The sequence below is a fragment of the Numida meleagris genome, chromosome 2, assembly GCF_002078875.1.
Source record: "Numida meleagris isolate 19003 breed g44 Domestic line chromosome 2, NumMel1.0, whole genome shotgun sequence".
Lineage (NCBI taxonomy): Eukaryota > Metazoa > Chordata > Aves > Galliformes > Numididae > Numida > Numida meleagris.
Window position 1 is genome coordinate 34,207,681 of NC_034410.1, and position 24,730 is coordinate 34,232,410.

Below are 24,730 nucleotides of genomic sequence, written 5' to 3' on the forward strand. Positions count from 1 at the left end.
CCTTGAAAAATGTGCTTTTTTTCCTAGAGAATGTAAGATAGTTATTATTCCTCAGATTATACCAGCAAACCTGCATTTTGTGTCAACATCATAGGATTACAAACAAAAGATAATGCTCAAAAATGCTGCAGCTATTTAGACATCTAGCAGGTTGGAGTAACTTTTACTTGAAATAAGGAATGTGCCAAATTGTTTGCTGATTTGTCCATGACTACAACTGAGGCAAAGTAAAAACATTTGCCAGTGGAACAGAAAGAGCCTAAAAAGGGCATCACGGGAGTGACTTGAGGATCAGCATCCTGCCAGCTCCTGCTGATTTTACCCCAAGTCTTGTGATAGCTGGATCTTTCCCTAAAGCAACAGTTTCAGCATTCAAACAACCTGGTAAGAACCTTAACTTTGACTTAGAATTGCAAAATCATCACCGCACAACAAAAAAAGAAATCTTGGTAGCAAAATGAAAATACGATCCCTAAAAGCTTCAATACCAGAGAATAACCTTAAAAACACTTTTTAAAACTGCCACTGTAAGCCAAAGTTAGGATCTTCAGGGGCACAACTCATACCTTTTGAAAGCTTGTTTTCAGCAACATCCATGACCTGACTGAAAATCTGTTATGGAACTGAGTCAGAGAAGACTGAAAGTTACTCTGTATTAATCGCACCACAATTGAAAATATAGAGGAAAGCAGAAAGATGCTTAGTTAACTATATGTATGTAAACACTCATGAATTAGTGCTCTGTGAATCCAAATTAAACTGCTCTTCCACTTGAAGGAAGAAAGCAGATACAAGACCATTTTAGTCAGTCTGATTTACAGAAACATTTCACCTTTACCAGACTTTGAGTGTCCCAAAATGTTACTTCTCAGTTACGCAGCTGCCAACACCAAGATCACATCACATCCATTTTGAATTATTCCCTTAGATCACCAAGTACTAGCAGGGTTTTAAACAGAGACAATTCCTTACGTTGGTTACAGTCACTGCACAATGGCACTGGTGGATGGGCAGCTGACCTTCACATACTGTCCAGCACCTTCAGGGCAATCCCCTCTGCTGACTGTGCCCAGTGGCAGCATTAATGGCATGGCAATGATTTTCCATGACATAGGAGGAAGCTCACACGGGGCTGGGGAGCTGCCAAGAATTTTGAAGAGGTGACCTGATAAGCAAACAGATCAAAACAGGGATGGCAAGGGGTGGGAAGGAGTGATGACAGGTCACTTCAGCTTTTACCCTCCTGGTGAGCCCCTCCTGACCCACTTCCCACATGACAGCAGGCGACATTGTGAAAGCAGTTGTCCAGCTGGGCACAGCTTCCTTTAGTTGCTGCCTCCATCACTCAAAAGGTTTGAGCAGTTCTGGGGCTGACAAGCCAGCATCCTCAGGGCTACACAGGATCCTTTGGATCCTCCCTGCTTTCACGTCTCCTCTACGCCAAGGCTACTACAGAGAGACATGAAGAAAGCAGCATTTGAAGTTACCACAAAGCAGAACCAAAGCTACAGCCTAACTAAGCATAAAGACAAAGCAACCCACAAGGAACTGTGTGCAGAAAAAAATCACGGCATAAATTTACTTTATTGTACTGTAACTATCTTGATAAATTCTATTTGTAGTAACACTCCATTAAGCTTTCAGTGTAGCAAAAATACTCATCCCTGCAGACAAGGTTGTTCTGAACTTTAAAATGAGATTAAGGAAAGATGGAAATGGGGTACGTGTAAGCTATTTTTCTTAGTGGCAATACACAGTTGTCAGTTTACTTTCTTAATTTGTATGTTGAAGGTTTATTTAAAATTGACCAGTATCTGCTTCTTGGTAGACAGACCAGGTGCTCTACACAATCACCTTTATTAACACGATGTTCTAGAAATGAGGTCAGTTTTTGAGTGGTGCTGAGAATCCAAATTAAAAATTTATGATGGAAGGAAGAAGTGACAAGGCATTTGCATAATGACCTTTAGGTCATTACAACTTCCCTAACATATAGGCAAATGGAGCAAGTGCAAGAGCTGAAGTTGGTGACATACAGACCTCAGCTCCTGGAGGTCCAGGGTCTCTGTCACGGACTTCCAAAGCACCTATTCAAAACAAACCATGTACGCCTGATAAACAGGCACAATGATTCAGAATTACGTGACCTTTCAGCTAATCAATCCATCTGCTTGTCAGATACAAGCAAAAGACTTCTTTGTGTCCTAGATAACTGTCTTTTTGGAAGACAAGCGAACCATTGGTTCTGAGAATATCTAATACACAAGGGGCCTACACACTGTGCAAGGGCCTGCGGTGGTATGAAGAAACCTCGTGACTGAATTCCTAGAAAAGGAACATTTCTGATGGGTTACTCAGATTGCCCTGCCTCGTGTTTTGGAATTACACAGCTTGGAAGAATTTTAAAAAGCTGTCTGCCATCGCCGGAGTCAAAAGCTACTCACCAGTTCAGAAAGAACAAAAAGGGGCAGCTCCTCAGCATCACTCAACTTTCAGAAAGATGAACTCTGTTGCTACAGAACTCCACCCCTCTCTGCGTATTAGAAAATGGGAAAGCAAACAACAACAACAGCTCAACAGTTTTAAAACATCTATCTCAGGCCATAAAAGAGACAGATCTCATCCATCCCTGTTGTTTCTTTTCTGTCTTTTCTTTCTATTATTTAGGGACAGCAAATACTCCCTGACAGTCGGTAAGATACTGCAACAATACCAAGTTTAATGCAATTTCTGGGGCCAAATGTGGACGCATCCTTTTCTAATAAAGTCAGCCACATTCTACTGTTGTTACGCTACCAAAAAGCTCTGAAGAAGGAAATAAAAACCTCAATAAAGCACTGATATATACTACATAAAATAACTGCAATGCATATATAAATGGCATCATACAACTTGTGTACAATACGCTTGTCACAAAACCTTAAGCATCGACAGTCCTGAACCCATGTAATAATTTCCCTATCATTACTGTTAAAAAGCTATTATCTGTATCTTAGAACAATGGCGAACGCTACAGAAAATAATTTCAAGACTTGCATTAGCACATGCCAAATAAAATACAGCTGATACTTCTGAGTACACATTCCCTGGTGTTCCTTTTTAAGCTTAACTCTACACAGTTTTATCTGGAAGACTGGTGGAAAACAAATCCTGATATTTATGCAGCTGTAGTTTGAATAGGAGCTTAAATGGGACTCCTGCGTTTATTGATAGACTAAAAACCACTTATTTTTATCTAGCCTGGAGAAATTTCAGCATTACAACCACATCAGCAACTCAGCACCATCAGAAATCATGGTGGTTGGTGCACGAACAGAGTAAGTAACAGCCCATTTTAATCACGGGTGCAGTTTTAAGCATCTTTATTTAAGCAAAAGTCAAAATAAATATTTATAGCTAAGCAAAGTACCACAGCATTTTCTGAAGCAGAGATTTAAGTGACAGGAGTGCCACCTGCTGGTTTAAGCACAAAAACAATTCGGCTTGCGCATATTGCCTTCAAAACTTCCAGCTGAAGGGTGCCATCTTCTGCCTGTTTTTGTTCTAAAAAGTAATTAGAAGGTTCATTTCCAACATTCACAGAACGCTGTAAGTACAAAAATAATTAAAAGCAAGACATCAGTCAGACTTGCTTATCTCTAGTGCCTGGAGTGAAATAATTACATAGACGCTGCACAAATATTTTTCCCAAAACTTCACAGATGTCAAATTCTACGAAAACATACAAATTCTCACATCATTTTCAATAAATTCTGAAGTGCATTAGCCAGTATTTCAACAGGTAGTCTTGAAACCAAGGTACTTTGGAGCATATTCTCCCAGCTTTCTTCTATCCTAAAAATGTTCTTCTTTGGTAATGAATAAAGTGAACTGTGTGCATCTCTCATCTAGGAAATGACAGAACCCAACAAAACAAGACGTAAAAACTCAGACAATGCAGTATTACAAACAGTACAGACAACCACAGCCTACTTTATATTTGCTGCAGGAGTCAAATCACAGTGTGACTGAGAAAATATGGGTAAGTAAGAATCCACTTTGAGTTCAAGTTCATCCACACATTACTAACTTTGCAGGGGTAAAAAAATGCTGACTCATGTTTAATTTGACACAACGCACACAAATGTAAATCATTATGTCAGGTACCCATTACGCCAGATACCCAAACAGCTACCAAAGCAGTTTCTGCTGCAACTCACTAGTTGCGCCCACCACAGTTATGAATACAACTGCACCTTCCTTACACTTACAGGAGTAAAAACAATTTACCAGCAGTACTGGTTCCAGATCACATTATTTGCCCCATAGTCAGTATGTGCTGGAACTATGAGGGCACATAACCAAAGAGATAGCAAGTTGCATCAAAACTTTAATTCTGTAAGGCATCATACAGAATCACGGAGTCCTGTGGACTTCTAAATCTGTCTCCCAACATTCCAGATCTCTATGTCATTTCATGCTGGTATATACCCACACTGAACTATGCTGAACTTCTCCACATAGTCTAAGATGTCACTGCTAAATAACTGTTCTAATTTCACTGCAGAACAACTCTGCAAACATCTTCTGTATATCGATTTCAAGTCAATTAGGATCATACTCCTGGTCTTCTAGGGTGCGTATCCCAACTGATACTAATAACATGTTTAACCCTACTGAAAAAAACTCATTCACGTTGATGTCCAAGAACATTCTTTTTCAAGTTATTTAGACAGACACTTATTGCACGTGTTTCTCACAGCAGCAAAAACTTCCAGGCGGAGCAACATGTCTCTTCCCAAAATCATCATTCCCATAATTGCTTATCCTAAAGCAGCAACAGTTCATGATGGATTCATCAGCACTTTACCAGTTCCTTGTTTGTCAAAGGTTCTGCAATGACTTCATCACGCATGAACTGTTCCTAGAGACAGCAAGTAGAGTTTTAGTTGGTTTTTATTTTTTTCTCAGATCTCCTCTTCCTCAAAAAAACATCAAATAACCATTTTATCTTCTAGTCTGAGTATAACAGGCATGAAATTTTCTCCCAAAAGATCAAAGAATGGCTTAGTTTATAAAGGACCTTAAAGCCCACCTAGTTCCAACCCCCTGCCATGGGCAGGGTTGCCAACCACTAGATCAGGCATCCCAGGACCCCATCCAACCTGGCCATGCCACTTTCACAGGTGGGGCATCCACAGCTTCCCTGGGCAGCCTGCGCCACTGCCTCGCCACCCTGTGAATAACTAATTTCTCCCTGACATCTAATCTAGACCCTCCCCCTTTTATTTTAAAGCCATTCCCCCTTGTCCCATCACTATCAAATTGTGTAAACAGGAAGAAATTTTTTTTTTTTAATAAGCTTCCTTTAGGTACTTGAAGACCACAAAAAGGCCTCCCCAAAGCCTTCTCCAGGCTGAGCAGGCCCAGCTCCCTCAGCCTGTCATCACAGGCGAGGTGCTCCAGTCCTCTGATCATCCTCACGGCCCTCCTCTGGACCCACTCAAGGGCTCCATGTCTTTTGGGTGCTGGGAGCCCCAGGCCTGGATGCAGTACTGCAGATGAAGGCTGCAGCATGCCTTGTAGCTAACAAAAGCTATTTGGCTAGAAGACCACTGCTGGAGTCAACGAGGCTGTTTTGCCTGCATTTCAGCCCACAGTGACCCAAAGCCAGCACGTTCTAAAGCTCAGGCACAGTAGGAGACGCTGGGGACCAGAAAAGCAATTAGGACAGGAGACAGTGTCACAGAAGAAAACGCCATCGGCTGCCCGCCAGCTGCATCCCGCGCTTATCAGAGGCTTTTAGAAGCTGTCACCGCACCTTTCTCGGGATACGACAGGACCAACCTCGGCCCCCGCACCCACCTGGTCATAGATGACGCGCAGGATGAGGGAGCAGCTGGGGCAGGTGGCCACATCCTCTCCGTTCTCCAGGTCCTCCTGCAACAGCCCGCGGGACACAGTCACGCACCGGCCCACACACCCGTGGCCTAACGCGGCCTAACGCCGCCCCCCTCCCATCGTCCCCCGCCGTTACCCGCGTGATGAGGAAGCGGTCCCCGCAGGGGCACGGGTAGCTGTACGTCTCCGTCTCCTCATCGTACTCGAAGTCTTCGATCTCCACCTCATCGTGGAACACCGCCATAGCGCCGCCACACAGTGGGAACGACACCGGAAGGGGCGGGACGGCGCATGCGCCACGACCTCGCGCACTTCCCCGCGCCGTGTGACAGAGGCGGGGCGTTTTCCGTCACGTGACGCGGTGCCGGTAGGGGCTGCAGTGGAGGTGGGGGCGGGCGTGGGAGCCCGTTGGGGAGCGGTGTCCGGTCCTCTCCCTCCGACCGATGCCCTCCTGCGATCCCGGGCGGCTGAGGGTACGGCCTCCCGCGAAGGTGGCAGGGACGGGGCCTTGCAGGTTCTCCCTGCGGTCCCCGTGCACCGTGTGCTCCTTCGCGCTGGGACGGGGGGAAAGCGCTTCGTGGTGATGGTCTGTGGGGTGTGGGTGGGGAGCATCTCTCACTTGGTTTGTAAAGGGTTCTGTGCTGCTCCGTGGGCCGTCTTTGCTACTCCCTCATTGCGCTCTGTAGCAGTTTGCTCGCCAGTGCAGCGCAGGTTCACTGAAAGTCCCTCTCTCCCTTCAGATGCACGGGTAGGACTGAGGAAAGAAGAGGCCGCAACGGTAGATGTCATGCAACATTAACACAGGGCCTCTGGCTCAGAGGGTAAGGAGAATGAGCTCTTCTGGAGGGAGGAGATGCAAAAGAAGCGCTCATTTCTCTCTGCAGAGCGGTGGAAGAAAGGGAGGGATTTGGGGTGGATATTGTGAGGTTTGGGTTGGAAGACAATAAAAAATAAAAGGAGAACATCCCATCAGAAGGGGAGCTAGGGAGCCTGAAGCGCTTGCAGTCAGAGGATGAGGAATTGCAGAGGAGCTGGGTGAGCAGGGAAGGGGAGGAGATAGCAGGTGGGGGAGAGGCTGCTCTGGTTTGTAAAGCCATGACTCAGAGCTGTATGTGGCAGAGCAGAACCTGGGCTCATTTCGAGAGATTCTGGAGCGTACGAGTTGCAGTGTACTGATTTCAGGATTGGAAAGTGATTGATGATACTGTCATCCAGGCCCAGCAGGTGGCCTCACTGGGAGAACTACTGTGCAAGAATTAATAATTTAGGGCAGTGTCGCTTTCTTTTAATGCGTAGAACCGTACATATTTATTTCTTGAAATGATAGCCATCAAACTGGGACTAGCTTTAAAGGACTGTCAACCCTAGGAGCAGAACTAAGCTAAACCAAGTACGTAAAATAAACAGTCAAGTATCCTTGTACTGGATTTCAAAGTTGGGCCACATATTTACCAGCAGATGTCACTATGGTTGGTAGCAATTAATTGCAGAAAGGGTTTTGAAGCATGCAAAATGCTTTTAAAAAAAGAAAAAAAGAAAAAAAGAAAAAATCTTTACTGTCAGTGCTTCGCTTCTGAGGCATTGTAATCTACGTAATTCATTTTGTTGTTGTGATGATTTAGTTGAAGTCACAGCTACTGGAATAAGCTGCTTATATAAAAGTGTCCCCTTTCAAACTTTTTATTTTTTACTTTTAATTAAAGGAGATGCAAGTGGGTGTAACCAAGACAGATTATCTAAAAGACTCTGGATTATAAAGTGTTCTCACAAGTCTGAGTAACTCAACGATTTTTGAGCATGCAGGCTTTTCAGACTGACTGTGCTGATGTTGATGAATGTGATTGCTTCACTACATTTTCTCTTCTTCATTACAATTTGTCTTGCTTACATACTTTAAGAACAGTAATCATTTTGTTATCATACATTCTTCTATACGTTTACATGAAGGAACTACTAAGGTATTTTGTTTAAATAAAGTTGTCTGTATGTGCTGTTGCAAAAACTTTTTGAAGTAATTTTGCCCACAGTTAGCAGAAGAGTTGTGAATAATTCCACTTTGAAAAGTTGCAAGCTGCTGTGTAATTAAATGCTGAAAAGCTATTACATATTATGGACAGGAAGTATTGTGCTTGAAAGTGGGCATTTTCAGTAGTTACAGTAAATGTATTCAATTTCTGAACAGCCTAATTTATGAAAGCTCTGCTTCCCATTTATAAAGATTACAAACAGAACAAATTACTGAGTGACCAGCCAATGCAGCTGTTGTGAAAGCCTCGAGAGTATAGGCCTGATTAGTGAAGCAAGCTGGATCGTTGCCATTTAAAAGGGCTCAAAATGAAAAACAAAACCAATCTGAGAATAAATTATATGCTTTAAAAGAATGCAGGAAGAGAGATTTAAATGAAAGTAGATTAAGAATGCTTTGCAGAAGCAAGGGACTACTTTTTAGAACTAGTATGATCATGTGATAGGTGAGGATAATGTGATAGAGAATTACGCTGATCCATTTTAGGAAAAACAAAGGCAGATATACAAGCAATAAGAAATACCTTTTGGCTTACTAGAAACCTTTTCCTAAACTTGATAAATGAAGGATACTTTTGACTTGTTTTGAAAATGGTAGGTTGCTCTGAAAGTAATGCCTCCCTTTGTGTGCGTTTGTGGATGACACCAAGATGTGTGGCGTGGTTGACATGCCTGAGGGATGGGATGTCATCCAGAGAGTCTTAGACAGGCTTAAGCAGGGAGCCAGATAAACTACATGAGGTTCTGTAAATCCAAGCGGAAGGTCTTGCACGTAGGTGATGGCAACCCCCCACTATCTGGACAAGCTGGGGGATATATGGATAGAGCACAGCCCTGCCAAAAGGGACTGGGGGGTAATGGTGGATGGCAAGCTGGACGTGAGCCAGCAGTGTGCCTGTGCCCTCTTAGCTCAGAAAGCCAACCGTATCCTGGGCTGCATCAAAAGCAGTGTGGCCAGCAGGGTGAGGGAGGTGATCCTGCCCCTCTGCTCTGTGCTGGTGATGCCTCACCTGGAGTACTGCGTCCAGATGGGGAGTCCTCAGTACAGGAGAGACATGGACCTGTTGGAACATGTCCAGAGGAGGACCTCAAAAATGATCCATGGAATGGAACACCTCTCCTGTGAGGACAGGCTGAGAGAGCTGGGGCTGTTCAGCCTGGAAAAGAGAAGGCTCTGGGGAAACCTGAGCGCGGCCTTTCTAAAGGGGGCAATAAGAAGGGGACAGACTCTAGCAGGGTCTGTTGTGATAGGACAAGGGGAAATTGTTTCAAACTAAAGGAGAGGAGATTTAGGTTGAATATAAGGAAGAAATTTTTTACGATAAAGGTGGTGGGGCACTGGAACAGGATGCCCAGAGAGGTGGTAGAAGCCCCATCCCTGGAGACGTTCAAGGTCAGGCTGGATGGAGATCTGGGCAGCCTCATCTGGCTGTAGGTGTTGCTGTTCATGGCAGGGGAGTGGCTCTAGATGACCTTTAATCACAGAACCAGAATCACCAAGGTTGGAAAAGACCTCCACGATCATCCAGTCCAACCATCCACCTGCCACCAAAATTTCCCCGGTAAAGCATGTCCCTTAGTAAAACATCTAAATATTTCTTGAACACCTCCAGAGATGGTCACTTAACCATCTCCCTGGGCAGCCCATTCCAGTGCCTAACTACTCGTTCAGAGAAGAAATTTTTCCTAACCTGGATCTCCCCTGGTGCAACTTGAGGCCATTCCCTCTACTCCTGTCACTAATTATGCGGGAGAAGAGGCTGACCTCCACTTTGCCACAATCTCAGGCAGCTGTAAAGAGTGAGGTCTCCCTTGAGCCTCTTCCAGACTGAACAATCCCAGTTCCCTTAGCCACTCTCCATAAGACTCGTGCTCCAGACCTCTAACCAACTTCATTGCCCTTCTCTGAACATGCTCCAGGGCCTTGATGTCTTTCTTGTAGCAAGGGGCCCAAAACTGAACACAGTACTCAAGGTGGGGCTTCACCAGTGCTGAGTACAGAGGGATGATCACTTCCCTGCTCCTGCTGGCAATGCTATTTCTGATACAAGCCAGGATGCTCTTGGCCTTTTTAGCCACCTGGGCATACTGCTGGCTCATGTTCAGCCGAGCATCAACCAACACTTCCAGGGCTGTTTCTTTCACATAGCCTTCTAGTGACGCTGCCCCAAGCCTGTAGCACTGCCTGGGGTTGTTGTGGCCAAAGTGCAGGACCCGGCACTTGGTCTTGTTGAACCTCGTCCCATTGGCTTCAGCCCAGCAATCCAGCCTGTCCAGATCTCTCTGTAGGACCTTGCTACCCCCAGGCAGATCAACACTTCCTGCCAGCTTGGTGTCATCTGCAAACTTACTGAGGGTGCTCTCAATGCCCTCATCCAGGTCATCAATAAAGATATTGAAAAGGACAGGCCCCAGTACCGACCCCTGGGGAACACCACTCGTGACCGGTCGCCAGCTGGATTTAACTCCATTCACCACCACTTTCTGGGCCCGGCCCTCCAGCCAGCTCCTTACCCAGCAAAGAGTGTACCTGTCCAAGCCATGGGCTGCCAGCTTCTCCAGGAGAATACTGTGGGAGACAGTGTCAAAGGCTTTGCTGAAGTCTAGGTAGACCACATCAACAGCCTTTCCCTCATCCACCAGGTGGATCATTCAATCGTAGAAGGAGATCAGGTTGGTCAGGCAGGACCTGCTTTTCATGAACCCATGCTGGCTAGGCCTGATCCCCCAGCTGTCCCACAAATGCTGTGTGATTTCCCTCAAGACAATCTGCTCCATAGCCTTCCCAGGCACCAAGGTCAGGCTGACAGGCCTGTAGTTCCCTGGATCCTCATTATGACCCTTCTTGTAGATGGGAGTCACACTGGCAAGTCTCCAGTCTTCTGGGACCTCTCCAGTTGACCAGGAACACTGATAGATGATGGAAAGCAGCTTGGCAGTCATCTTTGCCAGCTCCCTCAGCACCCTTGGGTGAATCCCATCTGGTCCCAGGGACTTGTGACAGTCGAGATAGAAGGGACTTTTAAGGATCCCTTCCAACTCAAACAGTTCGATGATTCTATTAATTTCCATGCAAATGATAACAGATACAAAGAGCACAATAACACTATTTGACAGCGTGAAGTATCGTAAGTTTGCTCATGGTACGTTCTGTCACAATCATCCAAGTTATCAGTAAGGTTAATGAACAATACCAGCCTCAGTATCAAACCCAGGGTATTCTTGGTTCCTAGCCAGCAGTCTTGTTGACTTGTATATAAGAACAAGCCATGTCAAGCAGTGGGTATTTTATTTAATAATTATTTATGTGGATTTTTCAGGAGCTGGTGATTCTAAAGGCAGCCCGGATATCATGGCTCACGTTACCACTTACATGGGTTTTACTATTCCTCACTTACTGAGAAGTGCCAGCAGACTTTGTCCTGCTCATTCCGCGCTGGTGGTGTTGAGGCACTCTGCTTCTTGTTACTGTACGGTGAATGGGTAGGTTATCCCTCTACAAAAACTTTTTTTTTTTTTTTTTTTACAAGAATGTCATGATAACACTTCAAAATAACAAATGACAAATTATTACAGACCTGTAAATATTTTGTAATCTCCAGATTATATTTCTGCCTGTAATTCTGATTCAGAACTGTGGAGTGTACGCTGGATTATGATGACAAATTCTTGGATTAATAGAAATTCATACCAGTAATAGGTACAGTAGCACAGCTGTCAAAATGAGAATTTATTTGCTTTTTGTTACAGCACAATACAATCAAAAAGGAAAATGGATCACCTAGAGAGAACAGCAAATAATTTTCGCCAGGAGGTTAGTGTTCTGTTCTTTAGGATGTTGTTAGTAAGTTTTCTTTTTGGTGAAGAAACTGGATAATTGTATTTGATTCATAGGCTTCATTTTCTCTTCAGATGAAGTCTCTTTCACCTTTTTCCCTCTCATTTTTTGTATTTGATACTGTTGTAAAACCGGTGGATTTTGTGGTCAATAGAGGAAATGTAGTGAGGTATAAAAATTATTGTGATTCTGTTTACTTCATGTTAGACAAGAAATTGAATAGAATTCTGGTTGTGTGGACTTTGATAGGCAAACAGAAACTTTTTCAGAGAATGAGACCACTTTCTGACTGAAAGAGCCTGTCTTGAATTCCCAGAACTTGGGGTCCCTTCCAACCCAAGCCATTCTGTGATTCAGTTCTGTGAGAAATTCTCCACATGTCAGAGGATTATGTTGTCTCTTTTTTTAAATGCTTGATTTATGCTTTGTTACTTTTTCCCCGGCCACTTCAAAATCAGTTTATTTTAAATCCTCCGCTTGGTTTTAAATTCCATGTAATCAGCAGTTGGCTTCTCCTAGTCCCTATTGCCTTATTTGGCCATTGCAATCCTTTGGAAAGATGAGAGAATCCTAGGTCTGTGTTCCATTAGTGTGCATGCTACACTGTATCACCTGTTGAAGACTGGTAACTTGAAGGACAAGAGCAAGTTAAAGAGCCCAATGCTTTCTTGAAATAAAATGACAAGGTCCCACACAGCATCCTCCAGTGTCACTGCAGTTTTGCTCGTGGCCATCACACTTGTGATGCTCCAAAAATACTGGCTGAAGGTGTTTGATCATACTGACAAATTCAACTGTTGTCGTTTACTGATTAGGAATTACATTGCCAGTGCTCTATCAGATGTTTTGGCCAAAGAACGAATTAGGGAGTGTGCAAGAGAATAAAGAAGGGAAGGAAGAAAATCCAAGCTTAACGTCAATTTCCTGCACTTAAAGTTTCTCCATTCAAACAACCATTTAAGTAATTAATCTGACATTTGTCTTGTTAACATAGAAAGGTTGCTTTTCCCTTTAATACTGTCTGCTAAAGCAGAAAGGAAATGTTTGCTACTTTATTTTAAATTGGCAAACATCCTGCTGTTTTGTGGGACAGTAGATGTGTTCAGATGTTGCTTTATGAAGAAATTAATTTCCTGCCATGTGTTTTAAATTAAAGCATAGTTTCTTATTTTTTTAATCTATTTGATCTTACACAAATGAGAAGTGGTGAAGTTGTGGCAAGTCACTCATGCTTCTTAATGTGGTAAACGGCATTTGCATTTTTAATAGAGTACGTATATTGGCCTGTTTAGAAAATATCTACAGCATTAATATATAGAAGATATAATAATTATCATCTCCTCTCCATCCCTCATCGTCAGGCATTTTAAACTTATCATCTATGTTGTATTGATGGGTATCATGGTGTTTAAATTTAAGTGGGAAACTCCTCTCCAGACAATCCTGTTGCAAGATCTGCTTTTCATTTCCTTCCACCCTTCCTCCTGGCCTACCACTATGGCTTTCACATCCCCTCCCATCTGGTCGCCAAAACTCTTATGTTAACTAGGAATTAATGCTTGTGTCACAGTTTCCTGTGTTCACAGATCGCATATATGGTCAGATGGGTACGTGTGTAAATCAGTAACACAAGGCACTCAGTTACTTGAAGCTAGATACAAAGCCAGAATTCTCCCAGTGACTTCAGTAGAAGCTGAGCTTTTGTAAGTTTCCTTTATCAATTTTCACATCAGAGATTTGTTGTTGTTGCTGGAGAAATAAAGGAGCATTTGCTTTGTGCAAATGTTCAGAGAATGTGACATGTGGTAACCATCAGTTGCTTCTCTTATCATTACATTCTCTTCAACTGAAATAAGCTTATACAATCTTAGATTAGCTCTGACAAAAGTGACAAACATGGTGGTCTGTAAGTAGAAAGCTATTTCTCCATTCACTACGTAAGTGAATCTATTCTTGTTTCTCTACCACACTGAAAACATGTTGGTGCTTTAGGTAGTGAAATACTGCAGGCAGTGTGAAGTGCTAGGTATCTCACTTACAGATTCTGGAGTACTTCTGCTGCAAATGCTGTTCACGTGATGCAGGGACTTATTTCTCCTTTGCTAGGTAATTTCACAAGCCAAAGTGTGTGGGATCACCAAGGAATCAGAGACAGTCAAGAGACTACGTTTGGCCATCGCAAATAAAGACTTTACTTTCAAAGCAGGACAGTGGTAAGATCTTATGATAAGGGAAAAAAATCACAAGCAGAAGTGCACTGTAAAAATGTGTTAACAGCCTCTGATAATTGAGCATTGAAAAATGGTAGTAATTTATATAATAGGATGTTGTGATAGGACAAGGGGAAATGGATTCAAGCAAAAAGAGGGGAGATTTAAATTGGATATAAGTGGTTTTTTTGTTTGTTTGTTTTTTTACAGTGAGGGTGGTGAGGCACTGGAACAGGTTGCTCAGAGAGGTGGTGGGTGCCCTGTCCCTGGATACACTCAAGGTCAGGCTGGACAGGGCTCTGAGCATCTGATCCAGCTGTAGGTGTCCCTGTTCATGGCAGGGGAGTTGGACTAGATGATCTTTGAAGGTCTCTTCCAACTCAAGCAATTCTGTGATTCGAAGGTGTTTTATTATTCATGGCTCAGAGGAGGTGCTGTTATATGGCTAATTATGCCAAATAACAGCACTTTATTAAATATTCTAGTACCAATTTCTAAAGAGTAAAAGTATTTTTCTTTAGTTTATGTATGTCACAAGATTTCTTCAATAATTCTTTTAGGATAGAATACAACAGAATATTCCTGTTGGAAGAGGCCTACAAAGATCATTGAGTCCAACTGCCTTTGAAGTACACTGCAAGTTCTCTGCAGTTTTTATTTACCAGTCTTTTTTTTTTTTTTTAAACAGTGGAGCAGGGACTGCTGCTGATGGCGAAGTTATTAATATTTTCAGTTATTATTTTATACTTAAATCAGAATTGCCTGTTTTTTTTTTTCCCGCTCGGAAGTTTCATCTCTGAAAGGAAGGACCTGCTAGGCTAGTTTCATATAGAAATACAGATCTGCAAACTTGAAAATAAAGTCAAATTACTTGCCTTTGAGGTAATTAGCTGATTGTTTAAGCAAACATACAGCTTTTTTTCCCCCCACCCCGCCATAAGAAAACAGTGGATTTTCATGTTTGTCTTCTTATTAAGAATGCTCCCACTCCATCACATCTTTTTCTTAGAGATTTATTAATAATAATACGAATAGTTGCTTTTGGCATTGGTCATTTAGATGATTCTTAAACTTTTTCTTGGCTTTGGCCATCTGAAAGTGGTTTTACTGGAATCAAACTATAGCTGCAAGGGCATTAACAGCATACATTACTCTTACAGTGTTAATATGCTGGCTTTTAAATTTAGAACCAGAACACAAGATGTTGATTGCAATAATTTGTGTTTGTGGAGTAATTTGCTGCAGTTTCTGCACATGTGCAGTGACTCATATTAAATTCTTGCTTGCCCGTACTCAGAAAGTTCATTTACCCTCCAAAAATGCTTTAGCAATTATCATGCTGAAAACTGAAAGCTTTAATTATAATTACTCTTTTTCATTTTCTTTTTCTTCTAAAGTGTTCTAATGCTATTGTAAGGGATACAACAACTTTTCTATACTCACAGCTATAAACTGTGGTCATATTTTTTGATGAGTGGTACAAAATACCAGGCCACAGTTTCCTGAGTAGAAGAGGCTAATTTGTTAGAATTTGCTATAGCAAGGTGTTACAGCCACAGGTTGTCACTAATATGTATATACAAAGTGTTTTGTTTAGCCAGTTTTTCAGAATCAAAAGTGAATTTGTTTTGCAGGCATGCTGGTAGATACTGGCCTTTATCTGGCTTTAAGTAATACCGGAGACTTGTTGCTGTTCTCTGTTTTAATTTCCTAAAACAAGCATTGAGGTATATGTATGTTATGAGTAACTTAGAAGTAGCTGCTTTATGGTTTTGTTTCTCATCTTCAGCAACTCAGAATGGGTATTCTTAAATACTCGGCATAGGTAGCCCTTAAAAGGAGGAAAATGAAAAGCAACCCTAAGATCTTCACTCTTCTCTTTTTGTGCCTTTTCTTTTTGTGAAGTTGTGTTCTTTTTTGCAATTCTTCTTACTCAAGCTGTCACATACTGCGTTTCATCCGAGGCCTTTCCCTCCTTGCACACAGCTGAGACAAGCCATCAGAAATACAAACTAGTCCACAAGTTACAGTACATTATGTACTGAATTCTCTCATCATAATATAATTGGGAAAGAAGTGCTAACATAAAAAGAAACTAGGCATGAAGATTTCACCCTTATGCGTCAAGGAAAACAGAACGCGAATGTAAGCTGTTGCTTTACAGCGTAAATAGAATTTATTATTGTTTTCATTGGTCTGAAGTGTAAGGTAATTTTCCACCAGAGGGTGGTAAAGAGCTGCAGTAGCTTCTTGAGTCTTTGATACAAGAGCTGCTGCAGCAGAGCTGTCCTCCTTTCATGTCTTTGATTCTTACTGCCAGCACTGCCGAGCCCCATCATCAGAAGGGCTGCAGAAGCTGAGGACAGCAAGGAAAGTGAAATGCTGGATTTTTCAGATCTGTCAGGCTTCTCAGGTGTTTGTCTTCGCGCTCGCAGTGACCTGTCAGTTGCGCTTCTACAAGCCATCAAGTTTATTAGTCTAGACACCTGTATCGCTGTAGCATTGTGCGCTACGCACTTCAAGAGAAAGAAAGGATGGCATCTCTGAAGGGCAAAGCTTTGTAGAGAGTGAGCAGGAAAGATCTTTTTCTTCAAGTAGTAAGTCATTTAAAGTGCTTCACTCCTCCCTCATTTTTTGTGGGTCTTCATGCAGGATACAGCCTTGGTGCTTAAAGAAAATATCTATGCAATGGAGGCCAGCTACTTCATGTTACATTCTCATTTAACTAATACTGAGCCAGCCTAACTGCAGCTTGCATTGAGTAGTCATTACAAAGTACTTGGCATTGCTTATCAGTGCAGTTGTTCCCTAGGTGGAGCAGCACAATTGTTTTTAAACATTAGATTTATTTCAAAGTACAGCAGTTTTGTTATCTGCTGTAGAAAATTGATATATTCAAATGTTTTGGCAACACTGAGGAGTTTAGGTGTTAGATTATATATACTAACCTCAAACTTTTCCTACTATTTGGAGCATTAAAGCCTTACTTTCATGAAAATAAATTACAGTTCACATATAGTAATGACTTGTCTTCCATACTTGCTGGTGTTGCAGGAAGTTAGCCATGTGTTCTTACAGCTCGTTTCTAGAAACTGAGGCATGATTTTCTTTTGCTCACAAGAAATTGTAATTTATTCCCATTTACTACCAACTGGAAAAAGACATCTGCCAGCAGAGGGCACTACAGTTCAAGAAGTAAAGCAGTTCCGCTTACTCTAGTAAGGAACTTTTCACATAAGGATTTTTTTTTTTTTTTTTAATCTGGGTATTTCACCTTCCCAAGAAGGAGAAGTGTAACACAATGGAAAGCACAGCAATGAGAGCAGAATAGCAAAATCCTAGGCTGCAGCAAGGACTTACTAAAATACAATAGCTGTAAGCACAGAAATATAGGAAAGAAGCTGCTTACCTTCAGCAGACCTCAAGTACATAGGGATCTTTAGCAAGATGCCCTTACCTCCACTGCCCACCCTTAAATGAGGTCTGGGAAGGGGTGGATCCTGGCTCCAGCCCTTCCAGTCACTCAGCTTCATTGCTTGCACCTGAGCTCCCCTGGCTTGGCCCTGCCTTCCTGCCAGGTGCTCAGTCACTGGTTCAACTGCAAGACATTGCATCTAATGCTCAAGGCAGAACAGATTAAAAACCTGACAGCACAGTAATGGTAATGATGTTTCTGATGACAGTAAATCAAAGAAAAGGGTGTTACTCAAGACTAGGTCTATTTTTTGGAATAAATTTTTGGAAAAGTTGTGTTCTGTTAGTGAAGGTGTTTTTGTACAGGTTGGGTAACTGAAAAGAAGCCAACGATTTTGTTTTAGTTACTGTATTCCACATTTCAGTTTTTGTTTCTGACCAATTTTTAGGGTTGATTTCTTTATTCCTGGCGTATCTGTAATTGGGGGATTCTCGATGTGTTCAAGCCCCGGTCTGCTGGAACGAGAAGGAGTGTTAGAGCTTGCAGTGAAGTACACTGATCATCCCCCTGCTCGCTGGATTCACACTGAGGTAAATGAGATAAACTATCAATTATGCAATTAGGCATTTTTTCATTTTTTGGGGCGGTAGGGGTGTTAGTCTACTTTTTATATTGGCTACAAAACTCCTCTTGACTTGTTCCATCATTTTTAAATATAAAAAACCTTGAAATAGGATACTGATACGGTAATTTAGTTATTGTGATCTTTTGTCTCAACTTGTGCATGGTGGGCCTAGTGATACTGCAGTCTCTGTCTGAGGGTTCTCACACCTTTAGAACTGAACACACTGAAATCCAGAATTTCCGTAGTATTCTTCTAAATTTCTGATAATTTTGCAATGTTGATGTAATCTAAGACTTGATTTTTTGCTACGTTAAAAGTAAGGTCTGATACTTCAGCCTCTTGCAATGTTTTGTTCATCTGATAAGCCCAATTTGATAGTCAGAAGAGTACTATCTACTACTGATTGTACTTTATCGATGATCTTTCCTGTCAACATTAGTTCTTTTCACATCCTGTTCACTATGATCTGTGCATTTCCTGCTTCCTTTCTGGCATTCGTATCACTTAAACGTGGCTGCAGGGTTTAAATGGACAGATTCATTCAGGTTTACAAGAACTGACGATATCTGAAGTGCTGCTAATCTAGTACTTACCACGAGGCCATCCACAGTATTTCAGGGTTGTATAAAGTTACCTCCAGTGGGACTTAAACTAAATAACCTTTCTGAGATTTACGGAAAGTGTAGGGGCATGCCAGCAGGAACACACAGTACTTAAAAGAAAATACCCTGTCTTTTGGTGATGCTCTTCAGAGAGAATGAGAGCCTAACTTCGTAATTCCCAGTCTCTGAAGACTGCCTTAGGAATCTTGATGTCACATTCATTTGGCCGTTGATGAATTTTCTGGTTGCGTTTACAGGAAGATCTTTAGTTAAAAGGTGAGCTAGTTCTAAACGTGGTGCTGTAGAAGGACCTGCCGGGTGTGTATTGACTATTCTATCTAATCAAAAGTGCATCCTTTTTCCTGAGAAAAGAATTAAAAGCTGGCAACCTAGAATTTAAGCAGGTGAAAAATCTGAACTGTTTAAAGGTTACTTATAGAGCAAGTTGGTATCTCAGAGTAAAAGATGCCATGGGAACACTATGGATTTACTTAGTGTAACTTACAAATACCTCTGAAAATATTTAATGTGTGGACTGCATGCTTCACTTATCTAAGGCATTTCAGATTAGACAAGAATGAGATTGTTTTGGTCTAAAACTGCTTATTTCCACTAAAGATACCGTATCCTGCAGCGTGAATCTGGAACACTTCTAGATTCATGCTTGTTTCTAACAGTGAAATTTGGTGAGAAAGCCTGCACTTTACATTGAAAAGGGAGAGAGAAATGTTTCAGGTTATAAATGTTGCCTTACACTATAGCTGAGTGGTTCTACTTTTATACAGTAATTAGGAAAGACTTAGGAAAGCTTTGTTCTCAGTGCTGGTGTTCACTACTTTAGGAACCCCTTGATTCAGCGCATTACCTGCTGAGGGCCTCCTTCCTTCTCCTCCAGCTGTTATGTGTTCAGGCCTTTGCTTACTATACAGTTGTCAATAATGGAAATCCTTTTGTTTCAGTTACTGTTTTTCTCCTTTTTCTTCCCCACCTCCTTTTGTTTACTCACCCCATATATGGTCTGAAGTGAGCTGTGTTTTCTGCTCCTGTGGATTTTGTTAGTGTACAGAGATGTGGGAGAACTCACCTGGCTCCTCTGTACCACATTTTCACCCTTCAACAAGCAGTGCTTGGTTACCAAGAGGACAGTGACCCAAATGTTTTACTTATTGGAGTTTAGTTTTCCATACATCCTCCCCCCTCAAAGAAAAAAACCCAAACCCACCACGCTTTGGCAAGTTTCTCCTACGAATCATTTTTTTCTGTCCCAGGAGAGAGGGAGGTTTTCACTGTATTTTTCTTGTTCTGCAATTCTCAAGCTGCAAATGCAGAAGTGGCTCTGTAAGACATGCTCATGTGGATGCTTGCTTCACTTCTGGGTGGTTTCTTATTTTTTGGAATGGGATCGAAAATTCCTGAGTCTGTGCAACTCGTTCTGGCTTCCGTGTCCTCATAGCAGAGCCTTTTCTGACATGAGTCTGTGCTTGGGTAAAATTGTCATCTCGTATGTTAACCTTGGGTTTTCACATCAAATACTGCTGTTGGAAAACATGAATCATTCCTCTTTCAGCTCTTACGGGGGTGGAAGGGGGAGGCCCTGTCCTGCCTTATCAGAAGACTCAAACTGCTGAAAGTAGGAACAGATCTCTAGAGACACTGCAACAGATGAGTTCAGATAACTGCGTTTATTTTACAGTGCCTTAGTTTTCCCTCACTGGTCAATAAGAATAAAAACTCACAGTTCAGTGCATCTTGTGACTTTGTGATGCAAGAAGAGGATTATTTCAGACTTGCTTTTAGTTTTGAAATTAAGTATCGTCTTTTCCATCCTAGTGTACCCTTGACTCAGAAGTGGCTCTCCGAGTGGGAGGTGATTTCTTCTTTGACCCTCAGCCTGGTGACACTCCTGTAAAGCTAGTGCTAATAGCAGGGGGTGTTGGAATTAACCCCTTGTTTTCTATACTGCTGCATGTAGCAGACCTTCATCGATACCAAGAGAGTAAAGGAAACGGATACAAAATGGGAACAGTGAAGCTGTACTACAGTGCAAAAAATACAAATGAACTCTTATTTAAGGTAAATGATAACTAAAAAAAAATGAACTCTAATATTCAGCAGTTAGTAGGTGGATCATTTTGTTGCCGGATCACAGAGAACCCCTCTGTGTAAGCCATTGTTCAGACAGGCAAAAGTCACTTCCTACCTCAAATCCCATCTGCGTTTTGTTACTTACTTACGCGTGTACAAATTTTGGATGCTGTTGGACATACCTGCTCGCACTGATTTCACTGGTAAGCTGACTTGCTCTACATGGCTGCATTTTACTATAATCTCGTAAGAGCATCATAGTATCTTACTACAACACAGCATTTTGCTATAATCTTGTAAGACCATCACAGTATACCAGAGATCATATATACTGTAATATATTTGTCTATATACATAGTAGTAGTATGCATAATGCCATATACTGTAATAGGATAACCACGTAACTTCAGTGCAGAGTCTGTTGAATCTAAAGACTTCTAAGAGCAATTATATCCAAAGGAAATACTTTCCAAACTCACAGGGAAGCTTTGTTGGTAATATGTTATTATTGGGTACTAGTGTATCAATGAAGGAGTTTATCAGCAGTTCTTATAAGTTGGTTGTAATGGGACTTCATAAGCATTTACTTAGCAGTTTAAGATCAGTTATCACACATTCAGCCATTAAGGGCTACTGATGATGTTTTGGGGTCATATTACCACAGCTTTTGTAAAGAAGCATCCCTAATGATGTAGGTTTCCCTGAAGAATTGAAAGCTTTTACAATCAAGGTGAAAGTTCATGGTTATTCCAGAAATGGTATAAAGGATCCATCACTAGTTTCACACAGAGGATTGAGGAAACAGGATTGCTTTATGTTTTTGGGAGACTGACATACACATATCACCATGAGGAACTCTGAGGATTTTGCTGATGTTTTGGAGGACATATTCCCCGAAGCAGCAGCCTACATATGGTGTGGTCCTTCGGCCCTGTCAGCCTAGTGTACTCAGCCTGGTACTCATTTGGGATGCGCTGCTTTCACAGGTATATGCACTGCTTTGAATCTTGTTCTCTGAAACAGGAGAGGCATGCAACCTTAAGATTACGAAGACTGGTGTGTTAACTTCACTATTTCAGGATGCCATTTAGCTCATTTCATGTGGACTGAATGTTGTCCTTTATTGTGGCTGGGACAGTAGGATAGGTGTTTCCCCTTAGGTTTGTGCTGCTCAGCTGTTTGCTTCAGTTTGTAGAGCAGTTTAGTAGGCTGCAGAGATTCTGCTGAGCTGTTCACATTCTCCTTCGTTCGGTCAAAGAGAGCCTGTCTCTTGCCCTAGGATACTGGAAGACATTACATGGTGGTTTATGTCCCTTGAATCATACATGCCACTTTCTGTCCTTGTCTCTGAATCACAGAGTGGTAGGTTACAAGTAGGTGCTGGGAATGACTGCAGCATTATTTAAGCATGTTAAGTCGTGCCTTAAACTGCTTTGGTACGCTCTCCAGGTAGGTCCTGGGACTTCAGCTCAACAGGACATGACTTGTTTGAAAAATGCTATCAAATTGTACATGGTTCCATATGGAGGGGACAGGAGTTTACAGTTCCATTTGGACCAGGGGAAGCAGGCTGACATTAGAAGTATTTACTAGTGGAATAGCATACAGCAGTGTCTTATCTGCTGTTCTTTATTCCCCATCTTTTTAGGGAATCAGAAACAGGTTTGTCTATTGAAAAAAATCTGACTTTTTTTTTTCTTCTTTTTTTGCTAAACAATCCATAGCAGTCTGTTCAATGCAGTAACTAGTCTGTAAGCAAACACAGCGAAATGAGCTGATTTACCTATTCACAGAATAGAAACTACTTCCACAGTATCCATTCCAGCAGTGAAAATCCCAATTAGTGCAGAATCCAGACAGTAAACAAGTCTTCGTTTCAGAGTACCTACAGCATCTGACTGACAGGGGGTTGAGGGGCTGTTTGTTTTGTTTTTAATTATGATTTGAACTGATGCTACTGGGTTTGTGGTGGTAACTATCACAGTTGTAAATTACACCATAGTTGGTTTTACTTAGAGAAGAAGGGAGAGGAAAGGATCTGATATTCTTACAAGGTAAAGGAGCTGGCACTCAAAAAGTTTGTAAGAAATGGTAAACGTATATTGCATGTTTTTTGTTTTTTCCAAATGGAAAACCGATATGGAAATGAAAGAAAAAGAAACACAAGAAGTTACATGGGAAAAAAAAACAGGAAAGGACATAGGTAACTCACTCTTGAATCCAAATCTTACAGATTACAACCTATTGTAAAACAGGAGGAAAGCACTAAGAACGGAGCTGGTAGCATATTCAGATTCCAGGTATAGAAACTCAGCATGCTTTTGCAGATCGGCCCTTTGAAGTCAAACCCACAGAGTACTCGGCGCTGAAATGCAAAAGTCTTGGTACTCACTCATGAGCACTGGTGTTCTGGGACAGTATGCAAACATCTGCTTTGATTTAATGGCTTGTGGTATAAGAAAGTATGTTTAACATTACAGAAAAATATTCTTGGTTTGATGAATGCATTTCCTGGAAAGATCGCGTGTCGTTTCCACGTTACCCAGCAGAGCTCACCGATCTGTGAAGAACTTCGGCCCCACGTCACAGGTACGCATAATGGCACTGTGCTGACAGCACTCCTCAAGTGCTAAGTTTGATTACCTCCTTGAGGAGGAAATTCAATGCAACTACACTAGTTCTAGTGTACATTTACCGACATGATTTAGTATTTTTGAAGATTCAAAATGAGAGGTGAGCTAAATATAAATAATTTGTGTACGTATTGTGCTTTGGAGAAAAGTTCTACTGCAGTTTTTATTTTCCCTTCTACTGAAATGCTTCAGTTAACTTCAGACTTCATACTGATATTTCCCACTGAAATCTTACTCTAGCAACTAGTATTTACTTTGCTTAAGACTGATGAAGGATAAGATGACTGTTTGCAAGAGGCACTTCATCACGTTTCCATTTCTGTTGTGTTTGTCTTTGAGATAATTATCTGGCTTTTCATCTGAATATGGGATTCTTAGTTGTATGTAAGCCATGTTCAGTGGCTAATCCCCCATGCATTCCATCTGGAAGTAGGGATCTAAGTTCCCAGGAAAACACATTGTTCCATAAGCCTCAAAACTTACCCGTTATCCTTAACTAGGGCTGACATTTTTAAGAAATGAGCGCTTGCAATACCCCTAAGTGGTCATTCTTTTTGAAATTACCATGAGTAAATATTTGTTTTCATTTCCTACTTTTTTTTTTTTTTTGTCAGAGGGAAGAATATCTGAAAAGGACCTAGAAAAACACATATCTAAGGATACTTTGTGGTACATCTGTGGTCCACCTCCAATGATAGAATCTATATCCAAACTGCTGTACAACTCTGGTATTCCTAGGAACTGTGTTTTCTTTGAGAAATGGTGGTAATGAACAGAAAATAAATTGGTTCTAGTGTGTTTTGATGAGATAAAATGCACAGAAGATGGACTTTGAATTACTTGGAAGATTTTATTTTCTAGATTAAGCTGTCCTCAATCATGACGGTGTTCTTTTAATTTATCAGTAATACAACTGTAATACAGTGCTGCTGCTTTTGAAAAGAAGTGATTTTATATTAAAGCCATCAGCTGTTTGGGTTTATGGATATTTTTCTTACTTCTTCTGGGTAGCAGCATATTTTCTCTCATTTTGTTTGGAAAAAAGGCTCTCAAAACCTCGCTCTTTGAAGGTGTGACTGTGCTTCGGAGTACAAAGCCAATGTTTTATTCCCCCAGTTAGCAGAAAAGCTCATTGTATAAATGAAATGAAAAAGAAAGGCACAGTGAGAGAATTAGTTAATCATCAAAATAGTTCAGATCCTTAAGTGGTAGATTCCCAGTGTATACCTGAAGACCTCAAAAAAGGAACATCTAAATTACTAAAAACAGTAATTAATATATTATTTTAAAATGTTGGATACAGCCTCTTCTTTGTTAGTGGCTTTTTTCCTTGAGTTAAATGACAGTCCTCCAACAGGTAACACAGCAACTTCCCTCCCTTCAGCATCCCTCTGCTTTGCTTTTAGCTCATGCTGAG

At 41.6% G+C, this 24,730-nt stretch overlaps 2 protein-coding genes across 6 annotated transcripts; one reads left to right on the top strand and one right to left on the bottom strand.

Moving 5' to 3' along the window:
* Window positions 3,346-6,190, bottom strand: DPH3 (diphthamide biosynthesis 3). Its single transcript, XM_021385596.1, has 3 exons — window positions 6,017-6,190; window positions 5,845-5,919; window positions 3,346-4,903 (listed from the first exon to the last, which is right to left on the bottom strand). Exons 1-3 carry the CDS (start codon window positions 6,122-6,124, stop codon window positions 4,838-4,840), a joined length of 249 nt encoding a protein of 82 aa, XP_021241271.1. The 5' UTR covers window positions 6,125-6,190; the 3' UTR covers window positions 3,346-4,837.
* OXNAD1 (oxidoreductase NAD binding domain containing 1) lies at window positions 6,152-24,295 on the top strand. Of its 5 annotated transcripts, XM_021385593.1 has the most exons (10): window positions 6,208-6,353; window positions 6,621-6,701; window positions 11,226-11,388; window positions 11,656-11,719; window positions 13,850-13,956; window positions 17,817-17,958; window positions 20,426-20,462; window positions 20,568-20,668; window positions 23,161-23,269; window positions 23,928-24,295. In XM_021385593.1, the coding sequence occupies exons 3-10, from the start codon at window positions 11,258-11,260 to the stop codon at window positions 24,080-24,082; spliced, it is 846 nt and encodes a 281-aa protein (XP_021241268.1). In that variant the 5' UTR covers window positions 6,208-6,353; window positions 6,621-6,701; window positions 11,226-11,257; the 3' UTR covers window positions 24,083-24,295. The 5 variants fall into 5 exon arrangements, with proteins under 5 accessions (XP_021241267.1, XP_021241268.1, XP_021241266.1 ...); XM_021385592.1 differs by having other exon boundaries at window positions 6,152-6,247; window positions 20,426-20,668; XM_021385591.1 differs by having other exon boundaries at window positions 6,210-6,353; window positions 20,426-20,668.

What these genes read in the sequence shown, in the direction of transcription:
- DPH3 (XM_021385596.1), bottom strand. Translation starts at nt 6,124, where the DNA reads ATGGCGGTGTTCCACGATGAGGTGGAGATCGAAGACTTCGAGTACGAT. An exon ending in ACCGCTTCCTCATCACGCGG is followed by an intron (nt 5,920 to 6,016) that starts GTAACGGCGGGG and finishes GGGCTGTTGCAG; the next exon opens with GAGGACCTGGAGAACGGAGA. An exon ending in TGCGCGTCATCTATGACCAG is followed by an intron (nt 4,904 to 5,844) that starts GTGGGTGCGGGG and finishes TGCTGTCTCTAG; the next exon opens with GAACAGTTCATGCGTGATGA.
- OXNAD1 (XM_021385592.1), top strand. Translation starts at nt 11,258, where the DNA reads ATGGCTCACGTTACCACTTACATGGGTTTTACTATTCCTCACTTACTG. An exon ending in ACTTTCAAAGCAGGACAGTG is followed by an intron (nt 13,957 to 17,816) that starts GTAAGATCTTAT and finishes ACCAATTTTTAG; the next exon opens with GGTTGATTTCTTTATTCCTG. An exon ending in CTCGCTGGATTCACACTGAG is followed by an intron (nt 17,959 to 20,425) that starts GTAAATGAGATA and finishes TTTCCATCCTAG; the next exon opens with TGTACCCTTGACTCAGAAGT.